Genomic DNA, 18,306 nt, shown 5'->3' with positions numbered 1-18,306 from the left:
GGGGGGGGGGAGACTTGGTTACGTAATGTAGTTAACCAGGCTTAAGTCTGCCTCAACCTGGGTCGAGACCTGCACTATCCGCTTTGAGCAGAAGCACCCCCTCGTCAGATGGAAAGAGCCATGTTGGTGGGGAGCGCTCATTTTGTTGGTAGCAATGCGACTGTAACGCTTGCATTTCATGGTCGCTTCAGAACCAGCAAAGTGCAGTTCCCACCAAAGGAGCCTCTGCATTGCTAGAAAAGTTACGCTCTTACTTGGTTCCGCTCGGTGCAGATACAATACCACCAATGCCTATGCACACGCGACCGAGTACCAATTCTAGAATTCACAATATGTTTTGGTTTTTTTATAACGGGTTTTGCCCTTACCCAACGTATGTATTGATAAACACTGTATGCTCAGTACTTGTCCGAGAGCTTGCGAAAAAAGTCACAAGCTTACTCGGGTGGGACTCGAACCCACGACCTCCTGCTTACTAGTGCAGATGTCTTAACCACTCGACCACCAAGCTTGCCGTGGTCGGCTGGCCGGTCCGAGTCAGGTATAGCAGTATTAGCTGCGAACTATTTCAAGATGTATTTTTTTCTTTTTGCGTTGGGGAGATGTTAATTTATAACGGGTTTTACCCAACGTATGTATTAATAAACACTGTATGCTCAGTGCTTGTCCAAGAGCTTCCGAAAGAAAAAATTGTGTCACATATTACGACAGGGCAATCGACCTTTTCGTTTTACCCCTCCGCATCGTAACCCAGGAAATATGAAGGATCATTTGCACCCACGCGATTCGGCCTTGCCACAGCCACCGAGGTCTGGCGCCCCCTACTGACTGCGTCGCACACTGTCTTCCGTCAATGCATTCTGTCATCGCCTGTCTTTAAATGGGCATTTTAGTCTACGAACCCACTATTCAACAGTGGTGAAGCCCTATCAGATGCACATGTAACCTGTTTTCCCTCAGGACCCTGGGGGCAGAAGACAATCAGACATCCTAAGTTGTAGAGGTGGAAGGACAACCCTGGAAAAACACTGTGGGGAAAGCCAAGGGAATCTGGTGGGAACTGAAAACCCAATCCACCTGGGCTGGGGATGGGTGGAATTTGAAGCCCGGGTCGCCGAGGCGGAAGGCAAGGGAAGTGGGTCATTCCATGAGGTTGGGGCACCATCTGTGACGGTGTCCCTGTTACATCCCGAACTTTTACCACCTGTCATGACCTGTATAGTAGGTCATTTACCCTGTAAAAATAACGCACACCTGTGTATTCAGCCTTGCAAGATGTATAACAATGTCAATTTGGAATCCACATTCAAGGAAATAGCTGTTCATTTTTACGGCACCCATGTAACAATTGACACCATCACAAATTGTGCCCCAACCTCAAGGAATGCTCCAAGTACCACTGCCCCCCCCCTGGCTCCTTTGAGGTCGGTATCTTGACTTACAAAGACCGGGCTGCACTCCTCGCCATACTGCACGTAGTTGGCGTGGTCGCTGATCTCCTGGAACTGGGGGAAGACCAGGCTGTACTTGTTGCGCTCGCATTCTAGCTCCAGGCAGGGCGCGTCCTTGTTGGGATTCGAACCCGTCTGGCCGAAGGGGTTGAGCAGCTCGTCGTGGCCCTGGGGGAGGGGCCAGAGGTAGAGGCGGAGACTCCCAGCCTGGAGGCGGTTGGTGTAATCAAAGAGGTTGACGTTGCCCCAGGCGATGCAGACGGACTGTAAACAACAGAACCGACAGAGAACAGAACAGACAAAATGAATGTGAAATCATGCCCTTGGTCAAACTGACTTGTTGTGCCCCCCAAAAATCGACTGTGTATTGTTACCTGAAGGTTTCTTTCTACCAATAAATAAAATCAGCCGGTTATATTGTATGAGTATCTTCATGTAGCAAATCTCGTCTTTTCGCCGACTGTGTTTGGCGTGACATGTTGGGTCTGTTTTCTGATGACATATCACTCTCTGCGATCACGTGGTTATTGGAAAAAGTCAGCGATTGGACTGTCCATGAATGGGTGCGCAGTAGCAGTCAGGATGTCGTGGTGGGTGTGGATGAAGTGTGTGAGCCGCGATGCAGCATGCACAAGGTTCCATGGCGGTGTTTGAAGAAATTTGGTGTTTTTTTAACTGGCGTCACAAAAACGTTGAGATAAACGGACACAAGGCATATACTACGAAAGTTACTGTACATACATCTGCCAATACATGTAAACAAATTCCACATACATGACATACATGTCCATGTAGACACATGTATCTATAAATGTACATAAAAGTACATGTGCACATGTGCACTGCACATGTTCCGCATCCATCCAGTCGGTTACAGCGCTGTGCGGTTATAAGCCTCAATTCTGTTAGGTCTCCTTGAGAGCGCTACAACGGGTAATCTACTGTACATGAAATCTGGCCAGCAACCTATTTATTATGTGACATATAATGCATGCATTGAGTTGAAATTACTTAATCGTACAAACTCCATATGTTTTGTGTTTACCCTTGGGCCCAAATATTATGGCAGCAAAGTCCAACGGTGCTCAGAGATACGTGTACTCTCTTTATCACAGCTGATACACAAATGCCACTTTTGCTAATCTAGTCACTTGTTTGGCAAACAAGCATGTCTGACCTGACTGACTACTAAGTGCTTGACAGCTGACGATGTTTAATGGTGGTACCGTATTGCCTTCAAGAGGAGAAAGAAATTATGTGACCTGCTCTGCCAAACGGTGTATTAAGTCGTGCAATGCAAAAACGTATGATGGCCCATTCCGTGTGCCGAGGCTGAAAATAGTTGGAAATATTTTGAGGCCAATTGCTTGACCAGAGAGCCTCTGTTGCTAAGGAAAACCAAGAGAGTGTCTAATTTAAGTTTAACCCTCCTATGCTAAGCTACATTCTTGACCCAGTTGTCATGTCAGTCAAAATCAGTCAAATTTCCCAGATGTGCCTGTGTATTGGGGCAAATCAAGTGGAAGAAATTTTTGACTGTTTTTGATGGTTACAGCAGCAGGAGGTTTAATGTTTCTGTTCGTCATGTTTACAGGGCATTATCTCAAAAAGTATGTGTGATAACATGAAATTATATGAATATGCAAATGGATCCAAAACAAAAAATGCCACTGGGATGAATTACATATCAAATGAAAGCTTAGGATGTGAGCAGTTTGATTATATACATGTATATGTACATAACTCAAATTCCAACAAATGTGACATAATATACCTTTTTGCAGAGCCGGTCACATTGTTCCCGGCAGTTTGCTAAGCGTGTGATAAGGTTACCAGTATAAAGGTTACCGGGTTACAGTGTGAAGCACACTATCAGTACCAGTGGCTGGTATCCTGCTGAGACATGATCAGTGAAGAGTTTTTTCCTGCTTAACCACTTGACGAGGGTTTAACTTCGCAACAAACGTCGTATTAAAAGAGATATTAATGCAAGATTCCAGCATGAAAGAAAGTGGCACTAATCAAATGTAGACATTCCTGTGTATAAAATGGATGAACCTGTTATGTAGTGTAAGCTACCATTGGAGCTCTCCATGGAAATACCGGTATATGAATATGCATCGCAGTTGTTGCATGCTGTGAATACCAACCAGAATCGGGTTGAAAAAGTCGTTAGGCAGGCACCGAATCCCGGTAGTGAGCAGCCCACGACCACGTGTCGTATCCGGGCCGAATCAGCACGGTATGGTGGAACGCTCAGCACTAACTGTAAAGCCACGCAGCATGCTGACTCATATTGTTCCGGACGACAAACGCAACCGACTAACGACTCGATTTCAAGTCTAGGGTTTCACTTACCAACAAACTTGTCCCAGGCACGGAATTATTTTTTCAGAAAAAAGTACCCACCTCCTTCTTTCCCTTGCGCTTGCTGGTGGAGCAGATGGAGACGCAGAGCCGGGCACTGCGGGGGATGTCGTGGACACGCAGCTCATAGGTCAGCCACTCGTTCCAGCGGGGGTTGGAACAGGGGACGTGCTCCGTCATGACCTGGGGGCACAGCGACTCAGAGCCGTGGTAGATCCCTGAACGCACATAAATCTGGAAGAAACCACATTTGTTTTCATCTCAACAATTCTAGGATTCACAAGACCAGTCACAAGACCAGACACAAGACCAGTTACAAGACCAGACACATGATCAGTCACAAGACCAGTCACAAGTTCAGACATATGACCAGTCACAAGACCAGACACATAACCTGTCACAAGACCAGTCACAAGACCAGACACATGACCAGTCACAAGACCAGACACATGACCAGTCACAGGATCAGACACAACACCAGTCACAACACAACAGTTTTGGAGACCCTGTTCTTCTTTCAGTCAAAAGACAAATTGACTCATAAGAAATACAATAATCAGATCTTTCAATGTGCAGCAGACACACAGACATTCCACAAGCTAGTCACGGGAGACTGGTGACATGACCCATCAAGGTACATGTAAAGCTACAGGTACAGTGTACGTGAACAACTAAAATAAAGTTTCCCATCTATAAATTTGTCTGCAATTTGGCATTATTTTCAAAATAAGCTGGCCATCATGTACCAACCTTGTCCAGTTCCTTGACGTTAACATACATTGCACAGTTGATCTTGACTTTGAACAAGTCCTTGACATCCCAGAGACACTTCGCCTGCAAGTTGTCCCGGGGGAGGGTGGGCGGAGCCCGCCTCATGTAGGAAGGGAGGGGGAAGGTGACGTCGGGCAGACTGTTGAGGACGCTCTCCCGCGACATCAGCATGAGCTGGGGTGTCTTCTTTCGGAGGATGCACTGGCGGATGTACTGCGGTGGAGACGAGACGAGAGAGAGGCGTAGCTTATTAAACATGGCTGCAATGCAAAGCCTGTTTGGCGATTTCATCGTGCCGGTAATCCAGTGAAGAAAGGGGAAGTTTTTACACAGCAATGACAATCCTTTTCATGGGAACTAACCATGTGCTGGTGCAGAGTTATGGGTGCATTTTGGCACAGGAGACGCACGTTGTGCCTGACCAATTACATTTGAATGCATGGTTTCTACCGGTACTCCCCTTCCCAATTTTTCATGGTGAGAAAAAAGGCACAAAGCCGAGGCATGTTTCAAATTTTCCCCAACAGCCAAAATGTGTTTAAAAGAAACTGTAAAGGCAGAGGAAAGTATAAAGGGGTGGCCAGAAATCTCCCCCCCCACACACACCCTTTTCCAATTTCCATGCCTTGGCAATTTTCGGATTTAACTTTACGACATGTATGTACATGTACACGCATGCCACTGGCTGTTTTGACACTTACAGGCAACTACTGTAGTTTCCAACGATTAACTCTCGGCAAGAATGCATGCCATATGGAGCTTCTGTCGGCAAAACCAAGCATGCAAACTCGGCTGAAGAACACTGATGCCTAGCGGCCCACGTAATGCTTAATCCGGCCCTGAAGATGGGGATTGGAAACAAACCTTAAACTGCGATATGGGGTAGTTGTCCATGATGTACTCGTCGCAGCCGCACACCTTGAGGACGTAGGTTCCCTTGTACTCCTCCACGCAGCGCTGCTGCTGGGCCGGCGTCAGGTCCATGCTCTCCGTCCGCTTGCGGATGGTCTCGGCGATGATGTCCTCCGGCTTGCAGTCGTGGGCGATCTTGCAGGTGTAGCTCTTGCCCGGCCCGCTGGAGGAGATGACCCAGATGCAGACGGTCACGCGACCTGCGGTGGACGGAGAGATGAGACATGGTTTTTTTTTTTTACGGGATAGAGTTTCCAGGCCCACAAGCTCTGCTGTTGATTGCTGGGAGATCTCTGAGATGCTTGGTGGCGGCAAACGTACATGTACATGTACCAGTCCCATGTGACGAATCCAATATTGTGTGTGTCATTTTGAGCACAACCATTTTAGTTCAAGCAACAGTGGACCAGTCCCGTGGGACGAGTTTGTTTGCAATCATCAAACACCTCAATGTCTCCCATATTTTTCCTTTTTTGTTAGTTGCGATTAATTCAAAAAGTTGATTTTGTTTTCAATTTGGATAAAATCTGGTACATTGAGCTACCTGATTGCACATAAACATAACAATCTGAATTCTCCAGACTAAAGGCACTGTTGCTATACCTCATGATTTGGGGCAAGCATTTGCATAGCGACCACCATCTCTGGAATGGACTGGTTCCTTTGTGCCCTTCTTATCCATTGACAACAGTGTATGGTTGCAAGGCGTCTCTTATGTAACTACATGTAAGCAAAAGCATGCCCCGAATCACGAGGTATAGCAACAGTGTCTTTAGAATGGAGAATTCAAATTAATATGTTCATGTGAATTTACAGAGCTCATTGTACCAGATTTTATTCAAATTTAACTCACAAAGGCTTATTATAAGTTGAAGCAAACGGTCTGTCTTGAGATCATCTTTTTAGGATGATTACCAGTCACTTGTTCCTGGGCAAAATGACTCTATTTAGTGTCCATATTTCAAGCACGTGGCTTTAATTTTAAAAGATACCAGGCACATGGCTAATTCAAAAATCCAAATTTTCAGCACCCAATAATTCCACCAGCAAGTGGTGAAGGACTCCAAGTCTATGTGCTTTCAATATAAATGTACATGTATTATGTAGCTGGCTGTTTTTTGTTCTACAAGTTCACAGGAATTGTTGTGTACATGTAAATTTGTACACGTACACTGTACAAAGGTCAACGATTTGAATCTGGATAGCATAGATTTATACATGTGCATTTGATCAATAGAATGACTGTCCTCAAAAAAAAAAAATTAAACAAAGTTCTTCCTGTCTTTCTGTGCAGACTGCGATCTGGTAGTCAAGATGACATTCAAAGCAGAGACTCAAGGCAGTAGGAAGGATTCCATCTTCACCAGAGTCGAAGGGAGAGAACGGAGGACCAAATGTCATCTGCAGATGCGCAAGTCTGTGCAGAATTCATCGTGGTTAGCATCGGTTGGTCAGAGCAGATTATTAGCGAGTGGAACAACACTTGTAACAACTTGTGATAGGAAAATCCACGGCGGCTGTTCATTTGGGGGAACAAAAACATGTTTACAACCTCCCAGAAAATGTCACAGCGCTATCTCAGCTTCAATCAATAGTTTAGCCGACTGTTTGGCACCGTGCCAAGTTGCCAACCAGCTTCTGTTTTTAACGACCTGGCCAGCCCGAGATGCAATCTCGACTTGGAGGATTATTCAGGACTGACGCTAAAGACTGTGGGAGCAATCGTGACAGATCATCAGGGGAAAATTGGTCAGTAGGCTGTGGACAAAAAGGAAATCAGTTGTGTTCATGTGAAAACATTCTGCCAAATATACCATGTGATTTTGCCCAGTCTTTATACAAATGAAGTCAACTTTCCCTTCCACCTTTGAAAGGAAACAATTTTCTTGCGGGCATTTCCCCCCCCCAAAAAAAAATCTGTGCAAATTTAATTTACAATATCTACAAAATCTATGAATGAATCTGTTATTTGAAAATGAACTCCATTTTAAGACTGTTCCCTTTATCTCTTTCAGTTTCCTACAATGAATATTGCGGTGTTCAACAAATACAGAAACAAGTTCTCACCAATCCGTCCTGTTCAGTGGTTATCTAAAGAACAATTATTGAAACTTTTTCAAACAACGTACAAAGCATAAGTATTCACTCTGCAGTTGTCTTTTCATTTGATTCATTCCAAATGATCACAAGTCCTAGAATTCAACTTAGTCTGTCAGGACAATGTTTTTTTTTTGGGGGGGGGAAGGAGGAGGGAGAAGGGAAGTTTAGCCTTGTTATAAGCAGTGGAAGTCACATTTTTGAACGCACTTGTAGAGATGTATGTAAGTAATGTACATGTGCAGGCGTGGCATACATAGTGTGGACCTCTGCACAAAAGAAGTCCTCATAATGTAGGGTGTGATGGCAGTGTGTGGACTCGCACACGTCCACACAATGTTTTCCCCTCTTTGAAAAACAGTTTCAGAGGCATTTCAAAATGGGGTCAAGGTTATCGGTGGCAAAATGAAGAGGAACAGTCCAGGGAATCATCATCCAAAATCCAGCTCCAACGCTACTGTTTCTTATTAGGAAATTAGGGACTGAGCGGTGCAGAAATCAATTTGCCTGCATAACGAACTACATGTACTATGACATGTAAGTAAATACATACGAGTATGGTGCCAGGATGTGTGTAAACACATGTACTGTACGGGTCGTCATGTGTAGTATGACACCGGGACAATCTCATCCCATATGGGGCTCATCCTGCCCGAGTCTGTGCATCTGCGTGAACACGTCGATGTGTTTCGCCGCGGTTCTATCGACCGGTAATTCCAATTTTCTTCCTCAATGGTCTAGATTAATTTGAACCCCTGTCGGACACCTGCGTCCATGCTGGCATACGCAGTACTGTCGGCGGTTCAGCCGTAAGCCGGAGTACATGTACAGTGCAGTTTTGCTCGACCATAAGCATGTGCTCGTATTGGTGATCATGATGTACTGTCATGTACAATGGTCAATGACTTGGGTATATATGGACTCTAATTTCAAAAAATGTTTCTCTTTTTTTTTTTTTTTAAATGAAGTGAGCAGCCGTTTTTAATTTGCTTTGTGTTTAAAGCATACCAGTACTTTCCAAGATTTTCTGGACTCCGTTACCAAAGCAACATTGGATATGTATGTAAAACTCTTTCTGAAGAAAGGAGCTTTCAAGCTCTCGGACAAGCACCAAGTATATAGTGCTTGAGATGTACGTCGGGCAAATGGCAAAACCTGCAATTCAAATTAGCTTTGGTCCATTGTATGGATTTTACACAAGTTTACATGTACGCTGATGCACGTACAGTACATGTACAGTACGCTGTATGAATTCATCCAAATATGTTAAAAATGCAACCAAATTTTCAACAACTGGGTGGGGTGAAAGAAAGTTGGCCGAGACTTGAAACTACGTACCGGTATGTACAAAATCTTACAACATTTTAAGTCACATTTAGTCACCTTACATGAAGCATTTTCACTAGTTAAACCATTCCTCATATCCCCTCACGGGAAAAAAGGATTCACCATTATGGGACAAATTTTAAATTGCTCGGGCAATTCCAAGTAATCCAGCTATACACATACAAGTACTTCATACTAATAGGTTACTTGGATATCACCACAGGCTGTTAGACAAGATTCTTCCCTCAAACCATTTTTCAAACTTTATTGGCCTGCCAGGACGTGCGGTGTTATTTGTTTTCTCAACGAGCCAGTGCGTGCCCCCAATTACACAGGCGAGCGGGGCGCGTAGCCTGCGCGTGCCTCTTCCTTAGACCAATTAACGAGCGGTCCCTGACAGCTTGTTTGGTGAAGAGAAAAAAAAAAATCAATCCCGTCCTTCCGTGACGGTGCAATAAAGGACACAATGTAAACTAATTGAACCATCATTCATGGGCCTAACATAATGTGCGAGCAGAATCCAGGCAGTGTATAGTAAGTCGCGTCAACACAGACATGGGCAATTTCTTGACAAGACTCGGTGGAGAATCTACATGTGCCATTTACACGAGAGGAGGGGGGGTTTGCACCAGGCATTAACGACGGGAGGCCCAATCCAAGGCAATCTGGAAAAACACAAGCACAAGCCAGGCATATTTTCCTGAGATTATGGAGTTCTACTGTACAAAAATACAAAGATGGTGGATGTTATTGATAAAACTATGATTTACATAATTCTTAAACATTTCTGGTACTGACACCAAGGCTTCCTCAAAAGCATCCTTGGGCACTGTAGCTTGCAAGCCTGAAGAAACATGTAGCTCTAGCCTCTAGAGCAGATAATGAGAAGCAGTTACAATTTTAGTCCGTGGGAGGAAAAAAAACCCCGGAAGAAAAATTCTGGGTGAAACCTACGGAATCAAGTGCTGGTACAGAAAACCCAATTCACGCGTCGACCAGACCAAGAATCAAATCCACGCCCAACAGGTGGAAGGCGACGAAAGAACTGCTACACCAACCTGACGTCCCCCCCTCTTCCCAATTGCATTCTCAGGGAAAAACCTTCTCTAATCTTGCACTCTAATTGAACTTTGGAGTGAACTTTTTTTCGGGGGGGGGGGGGGAAGAAGTCGGCTCTATGTCCTCTTTCGATGTCTCCGTGGAGTGCAACCAAGGAAGCAGAAGATTGGCAAGGAATCTCAAGAGAGTATCAGTAAGTTGGGCAGTGCATCAGGGGGCTACAGCAGGGGAACCGTCTGTTGTGATTGTGGAATCAAGGCTCTGGGGCTGTTGTGATGTTCACAAGGAGAGCAATTGGGGTCGAATGTCTCAGAGGGTTAAGTGTACATGTACCGTATCTGGAGCAAGAAATGAGATTTCACGCGTTGTTCTCCTGACACCCTCCTAAAAAATCAGGTCCTTAACACGAACTTTTCACATAAATTGGTACACCTCTAAGAGTTTTCCTGGGAAAAAACAAATGTTGTAGTACTGCAGGCATATTAGAGAAAACAAAAAGAACGAAGCACTCCTTTCCAATCTCGTAACTTTATACCCCAATATTTTGGTGACATTCCGAAGGGTCCTTTCAGCAACCTGCAAGTAAAGTCACAATGTTGGGTCTTGAACTGTGGTGGTCTCTTTGAAATCTACAGTTTTCACTCTTCAAAAACAAAACATTTAACCAGGGAATTCTGTCTCAGCATATTTTGCCCAAGCTCTTAAGCTCCCCATACCCAACATGCCCGGATGCTGAGTGAACGACAAGGGCTTTCAAATTTAATGATTCCGACGATTTCATTCTCTGAGAATCATTTCAGGGCTGACAGATTCTCCCAGTATGAGAAGTTCTCTTCTTTCTCGTCACGTTGCAGCTGAAGAGAAAAAACAAATCGAGTCTTTTTCCCACCGGAAAGCCACGGGGAGTCCAAAACCCGGGAAAAACCAGGGAATCCTTTGGGCATCGCGTCGTCAATTATTAGACGGGGAAAAAAATGAAAGGAAATGAAAGTAGAAGAACGCCGTTAGCATCAAAGAGTCTTTCCTCCCATATGAGAAATTTCAGACAGCCACAATATTAAAGTTGACATATTCAGAGCAATAACGTTCATTGTTCATGTATACATGTATCTTATCCATATTTATGAATATGTAAATTTTTTCTCCTTTTATTTTTTCCCGCAGCACACGCAAGTGCAAAGATATGCCCATGTGACAAAAATATTGTGCAATGTTTATACCAAATTCAAACTACTCGTAGGCTAGGTACATTTTTTTGGTGAGGAAAAATTGTAAGGACCACTTTTATATCAGAAAAACTGTTCCTCTTTTTCCATTCCTTTTTTTTCCATCCAACTAGTAGTCTAAAGCAATGATTCAATTTTGTTTGCTCTAAGTCTATTTTGGTGGTTCAAATTTCTTTGAAACCGTGTTTAATTTTTTTGGTGCTATATTCAACTATCATCAATAAAATACATGCACTCTGTTCGGTAAATATGCATTTTGACAAAGGTACCAGTAGAAAACATCGTCAATAAGAACAAAAAAAACCTCAAAGCTTCGGTTGATTGCCCTGCCAATAAAAGCATAGCATTGGTTTAACAGTTTAATGACCGATCCTCTGAATCTGCTTCAGGTTACAAGCTATATGCAAACAGGCCCCGGATAGAAATAGACCACATGACTGGCACGATTTGTGGGCTGTCAAACGTGCCGACTATTACAAGCATTTTCTGGCCTGTGAACTGGCGGGCTCGTAAAGAGGGACAGGCGGAACACCACAACTGGACTGCCGGCCTGTACTGTACTGGTATTTCGGATAAATCTGGGCAAAAGTGGGACCCTCCAAACGGGTCTAGTTTGCAACGGAGTGTAGGAATCTTTTTAATGGTGATGGGCTTAAGGATTATTTTCAGGGGTTTATCATCTATGGAGGGAAACGTCTTCCCAAAGTTACTGGTTTGCCCACCAAAAGTTGCACAGAAAATAAAAGATGAGGACTTATTTTTAATTGAGTATGTGTTTGAAACACGTTGGAGGGCCATATTTTTAATATCAACACGAATTTGCTCAAGTGCAGAAATACACTGGTGAAAAAAAAAACATCACTGTTGCCTATGGCATTAATTTACTGATCTGCAAGCGGCAAACTTGACTGACCCCTGACTGACCCCTGAGGATGGAGTAGATCTGCGGTGTAAATAACCTCAGATGGTATAACAGGGACTGCTCTAAGGGGAGGGGAGGAACAGCTGTCAAATGAATGCTGACGTCCAGACAGCCGAGGTTCACCGGTAAACAACATCCACAGACCCGGCATCCTGGCAAATTCCGAGGTGTATGCATGCTGCTCGAGCTGCTCGAAACAGCCCCAGAGCTTAAGGGTCTCCGTGACCTCGTGATTAGGAAGAAACAACGAGCGACTTCATATGGGCGCTGGTATATAGACTAAGGATCAATTTGTTTCTCTTTTTCTTTTAAAGTTACATGTATTTGTCCCTGCTGACAGGTGTAAACTTCATTTTTTTTTGGGTGGGGGGAGGGAACTGAATCTGTTTCAACACCAATAAAACAGCAGAACAGTTACGGATGTGCAAGCAGCTGCTCCTTCAGGGAGTGAGGAATACCAAACATCACTGTCCTGTAAGTTTTGCTTCAAACACTGAGAAGAACTTAACACTTTAACTCTAACCGCCTAGGCCCTTTTGGCTAAGATACATCCTCAATCCTTCAAAATCCTCCAACGGCCCCATGAAAAAATTGGGGACAGCCTCAATCCACCAAAATACTCTGGTTTTTCTTGCACGTATAGTCAGTGGAGGAGTGCCCACTGCCTCAATCCTTCCAAATCCTCCGCCAATTCCTCTCAAGATGTTGAGGCAGTGCGGACGGCATCCTGCAGCAGTACAGGAGGGTTTCACATGTGGGCATGAATTCATGCGCGGCTGAACGTAAACAGCACAAGGTCTGACCCACAACCTTGAGACAACGCATCCTTTTGCAATGAGCAATGCAATTTTGCCATGCGGCCTCAATCCTCCAAAATCCTTCAAAACCGCTCGGAGGATTTTGAAGGATTGAGGGTGGTTAGGGTTGATTCCATAAAGTGTATACATGTATGTACATGTACATGCATATTTGGACCTTGGAAGCACCGTGCCTAACAAGGGAAGGTAAAGACCTAAGGTTTCTGGGTAAAAAAGGGTTGGTTACATGTACATTTCACAAGCTGCCCTTGCAAAAGAATTTGACTTCCTTTGTGGGAAACAACCCACAATACCGTCATCCTTGTTTGCAGTGACAAAACAACTGACTGGGCGTGTTGCTAGGGCAACAGACGGCAGCGTGCCAGGTGAACTTTACACAAAATGAAAGTGTTGAATATCGACCACGTCTTCTCGGAGAACTGTACAACTGGGTACGTGTGCATGTGCGTGTGCTTCTCATCAGTGAGCAATTTCACACAAACACCCACGGTCTGCAACCTGGTAGCCTTCAAGAAAAATTGCTGCTGGTCGTCCACGCTTGAGCTTGCCAGCCAAAATTGCCATCAACATTTCTGGCCCAGATGCCAACTACTTTTCTCATCTCGTTCAGTGGGGCGGGGGGGGATCCAGAAAACAAACACCATTATCCAGATCAATACGGGTAGGTATATAGAGAGGAAAAACCAAATCCCAAAGGAGTGCAGTCTTGGTAACGCAAGAGGTGTTTGTTGAAGGGCTGTGTCCTCAGGCTCCTTGCGAGACAACGTGTCCCGTACATCAATATGAGCAGGTTGGAAATGAAACATCAGACACCATCAGACACGAGGGGGGGGTCCCTGCTTACACAGATGGGACCAAAGCATCGCAGAACTACATGTATTAATGAGACATTGCAGACGGGATGTCATTCCGTTCATTTTCGCTCTGAGAGCTCTCACTGAAACGTACACATGTAGTTGTGCATGTGGGTCTACCAGCACATGACAAAGTGTAGGGGGAAAAAAATCGGTTTGTACCTGTACGTGTGTGCGTTTTGGTCCAATTATGCACTGTGACCCTTGCCTCATCTGTGTGAAAGGCCTACAAGGAATGAAACTTTGAAAACGCCAAAAAAAAAACAAAAAAACTTGACCCAAGAAAAAAAATCAGAGCCAAACATCCAATTGAGGAATAAAATCCCCCAAATCTCACCGTACAGATAATTAAAAGCCTAGTGAAATCCATTTCTTTATGTGCGTATAAGTAATTTTTTAATTCGGATAATTTGGGAACATACTGGTTTTCTTTTCCACACAATGCAATGCGAGACAAAACAGTACATGAATTATAGTTCCGTAGATATGGTACAAATTACACAAGATTAAGTTCCTACCCTTTCCAGGAAACTGCTATTTTTGTTGACTGATGAAATGCCATTCTAGTTAAACGTAGCACTTATGTACATTAAGCGCATGATATCACACTTAGACATGCGATACAAGTTTATATATAGAATGGTATACCAGTGCATCACTGTTCCGGAAGGCAAAAAAAGTAGGCCTAATCCTTTGTTACCCTCCAAACATGACTACACCGTAAATCTACATTTGGGTTGGAGGGCATTTCTACAAAGGCTGCGGAAAAGTCTTTATTTTGTTCAGATGTTTTTTTCTTTCTCTTCTACACCTTGGTACAGGGCTTTTGTGGGAAGGACTTGCATCACTCTCCTAACGTGCATTTCCAACGAATTTGGCCTATAAATCTATAATTTGTTTTGTTTGTTGGGGTGTTGGGTTGTTTGTTTGTTTGCTTGTTTGTTTGTTTGTTGGGGTTGTTGGGGTGTTTGTTTGTTTGTTTGTTGGGTTGTTGGGTTTGTATGTTTGTTTGTTAGTCAGGGTGATGGGTTGTTTGTTTGTTTGTTAGTCAGGGTGATGGGTTGTTTGTTTGTTTGTTGGGGTGTTTGTTTGTTTGTTGGGGGTGTTGGGGGTGTTTGTTTGTTTGTTTGTTTGTTTTTGTTTGTTTGTTTAGGTGTTTGTTTTATTTCCTTCTTCCAGATTGGACACTTACCCCTGTCCAGCTTCTGCATGATGTGCTTGGGCAATTCGGGTGAGATGTAGGTGTTGGGCGGGTAGACGTACATGGCGTGCTCCGCCTTGCCTTGCCTCTCCCGTTCCTCCACCACCCTCCTTGCAGAGCGTCAGGATGTTGCGACGGAAGTCCACCACCTCGGGGTCCTTCATGGAGTCAAACTCCGTCACGGGCATGCCAATGGCCGTGCCTGGAAAAATCAATTCAGTGTTGTGATCATGGGCTTGACAGGGGGTTGGAAGGAGGAAAACTTGTACAAATGGAAGAAAAACTGAAATATTAAAAAGAAAATATGGAAACGAAATAAAAACAGAAGAGAAGAACGGTGATAAAAATCAAGACGTTTTTTGGAAAATATTGAAATTAATGGTTTATCAGTTCCTTAATGAGTGCTCACCCCTCCCCCAGAAATATGCTCCTCCCTTTCTCCAGAAATCCCCCGCCCCCAAAAGGAATGTCTTGTACCCCTTACTTTCCCCGCCCCCAACAACAAAAATGTCCAAGCAACACACGTGGTCGTAACCGAGTCATTTTTCTAAGAATCAAATTGGAGTCGCAAGCCATGTTCCCCGACAAATCACAAATCCATTCTCATTCTTCCAAGGCCAAGATGCAAGTCGTTCCTTCGACAGGGGCTAGTCACTGCCTCTTTATTTAAAGGCAATTAGGGTTTTCATGCTGAGGCACCTTACTGTTGTTTACTATGAACAAAATCAGTGACAGCAGCTCGAGTACATTTCTTATAGAAGGACCGAACTAAAACAGATCTGCCTATAAGTTTTCCCACCTACCCTATTCTGGCACTGCCCCAAACTGGGGGGGGGGCTGGCAGGAGGGCAGATTTCTAGGGTAAACGTGACACTGACAACTTCACGAAACATCCTGGACTGTGTAACCCAGTGCAATACCGCATTAGTTGCCAGTAAGCAGAGTGGTGTTCATTTCATTTGAAAAAAAAAAAGGCTACCTGACCTTGCTTGCTGTTACATAACCAATTTACGCTCGGCTGCACGATGACTCAGCACGAAAAAAGTGTGGGAAATGGTTTTTCCAAACTTACTTTCAGATGTCATGTAATTCTGGAAACAGAACTACATGTGCATGCATTTCAGGCAGTGGGCATAATGTCAAGTTGATTTCTTTTGCTTGCTTGAGTGCTTCCTTGGCTTGTCTGTGTTTGTTTATTTTGTTGGTTGGTTGCTTGTTCAGTTGGTTATTTGTTTTCTGCGTTCTGGGTCATTCCATGAGGTTGGGGCACAATTTGTGAAGGTATCAATTGTTACATGGGTTCTGTAAAAACGAACAGCTATTTCCCTGTATGTGGATTCCAAAGTGACATCGTTATACATCTTGCAAGGCCAAACACAAAGGTGGGTTATTTTTACAGAGTAAGTGAACTGCTCTACAGGTCATGACAGATGGTAAAAGTTACCATGTAACAAGGACACCGTCACAAATTGGGTCCCAACCTCATGGAATGACCCACTTCCCTTGCCTCTGGTCTCTTTTCTGTATTTTGAAAACAAAAATGAATGTCACTTGGTAGACGGTCAAGTTGCAAAGAACACGCTGCATATCAAGCAGAGTCAGGAAATAATGGCTGGCATTGAACTTCCTACTGTGGTTGTTTTTAGATCTTCTTCAGGAAATTAAAAAAATGCTGATTCCATGGAAAAACACAAAAAGGAAGGTCATATGCCAGGTGTTCAGGGCACGTACCTATTTCGTAGTTCAGCATTTTCTCTTCCCGGTTCCCTGCTGGTTCCACGACCTTCAACCAGGGCTGGAAGAGCCGTAGATCACAGAGCCGCCGGCCCTCATCATAGAACTCCTCCCGCTCGGCGGCCTGGGTGATGGTGACGAAGATGTAGGAGGAGGCATCGCCCAGCCGGTTGGCCAGGGGCAGCTTCCGGGCCTCCCGCCACAGCAGTGCCTTGACGTTTTCCAGGGTGGCCTCCCGGACGCACTCCAGGGGCACGATTATCCCCGTGGGCAGGAGGCATTCGATGTTGATCTTGGCTGGCATGAAGTGGGAGCCCCATAGCTCGCCCGAGGACGGCGGCATTTTTTTGGTTTCACTTCCGCTTTCAACAAAACGTCATTCACAATTCACAAAAAAAAAAGGTCTCTTCCTGCAGGGAAGGTACATGCATCTGAGAAGAGTTTGCGCTACCTCATTCCAGCTTCTAACAGGCTGCTCTCTCTCATTTTGTCAGCAAAAGGAGGCACTGTTAAATTATGCACTGTTCATGTGCAGAATACGTGCATGTGGCAAGGTGTCCTCCCACGTTACTCCTTACTTCAGTGGTTTGATAAGATCATTATCTTACGTACATACAGGTGCAATAAATTCACCACTGGACACTCCTTTCAAACTCTGCTGCAAGTGCCAAGTGGGAGAAACTAAGTTTCAACAAAGACCAGAAATAGGGCATTGATTTCCTGGCAAGCGGTTGTGTCTGGGGTTACTCGTCCAATGTGGGTACCAGTTTGTCAACAGGCTACTGTGAAAGTCTTTCTTCTGCAATAGGGGTTGGCCAACGTACACACGCAGCTGGGTCAAAAGACGGCATTGATTCTAGCAAGTTCACATGTTCTGTAACCACTTTGCAATCAGATTCAAAGAATACCGATATTCCACCCAAGTTGGCTACTCTGTCAGTGTGTGAACTTTGAAAGGTCGGTCTCCCAGTCAGATTTCTTCTGCCGAGGATAGAGTTTCTCTAGCACACTCAGGACCGGAAAACAGTTCTCGGAATATTAGAAATTCTCATTACTCTTCTCCACTTCCTTTGCGGCAATATCTCTGGAGGCTACCACGGCACTTGTACATGTAGATCCTGCTGTTTGGAACACGGTGTACGACCTTCTCCAGTTTCCTGAAACCAATCTTCACTGTGCACTGCAATCTAAACAAACGACACTTGCGTCCGTTTCTCTCCAATTTCACTCAACCGTAGAGGAGAGAAAAGAGAGTCCAGCAATTTGCAGAGAGCCAGCCTCGGCTCGTCGACGCCACCGATAGGAGTTCAGCCAGTGATCGTAGAAATTCACCGTGGGATGATGAGTCCATGTCCTTTCTCTTTTCGTTTTTTTTTGGGGGGGGGGTCTCAGGGGTCTAATTTATAGTACGGTTGGCATTTGCAGAACATTTCATTCATCAACCCTCTTCGTCTTGGGTCCTCTTTCATAAGCAGCCAGCCGGGTGTGGCCTGTGTACATAAAACAATCCAGACAGGGTGATCAGCATACCAAAGGTTCGTGCGCAATTCTGAGCCGTTTATCATGTA

The 18,306-nt window shown here is 44.6% G+C and overlaps 1 protein-coding gene across 1 annotated transcript in view; it reads right to left on the bottom strand.

Annotated features, from left to right (window-relative positions):
* pik3ca (phosphatidylinositol-4,5-bisphosphate 3-kinase catalytic subunit alpha) overlaps window positions 1-18,306 on the bottom strand; it is a 61,103-nt gene that overhangs the window by 18,756 nt on the left and 24,041 nt on the right. The window contains 7 exon segments of the mRNA XM_022229825.2: window positions 1,443-1,715; window positions 3,861-4,052; window positions 4,569-4,802; window positions 5,454-5,701; window positions 14,996-15,110; window positions 15,112-15,206; window positions 16,736-18,228. Coding sequence (XP_022085517.2) covers window positions 1,443-1,715; window positions 3,861-4,052; window positions 4,569-4,802; window positions 5,454-5,701; window positions 14,996-15,110; window positions 15,112-15,206; window positions 16,736-17,081 — 1,503 coding nt within the window. The 5' untranslated portion in view covers window positions 17,082-18,228.

The sequence above is a fragment of the Acanthaster planci genome, linkage group LG16 (genome assembly GCF_054643075.1).
Source record: "Acanthaster planci isolate LZ-2023a linkage group LG16, COTS_SCS, whole genome shotgun sequence".
In the NCBI taxonomy this organism is placed as follows: Eukaryota; Metazoa; Echinodermata; class Asteroidea; order Valvatida; family Acanthasteridae; genus Acanthaster; species Acanthaster planci.
The sequence above is the reverse complement of the archived record's forward strand: the minus strand, read 5'-3'. Positions and strand labels throughout refer to the sequence as shown.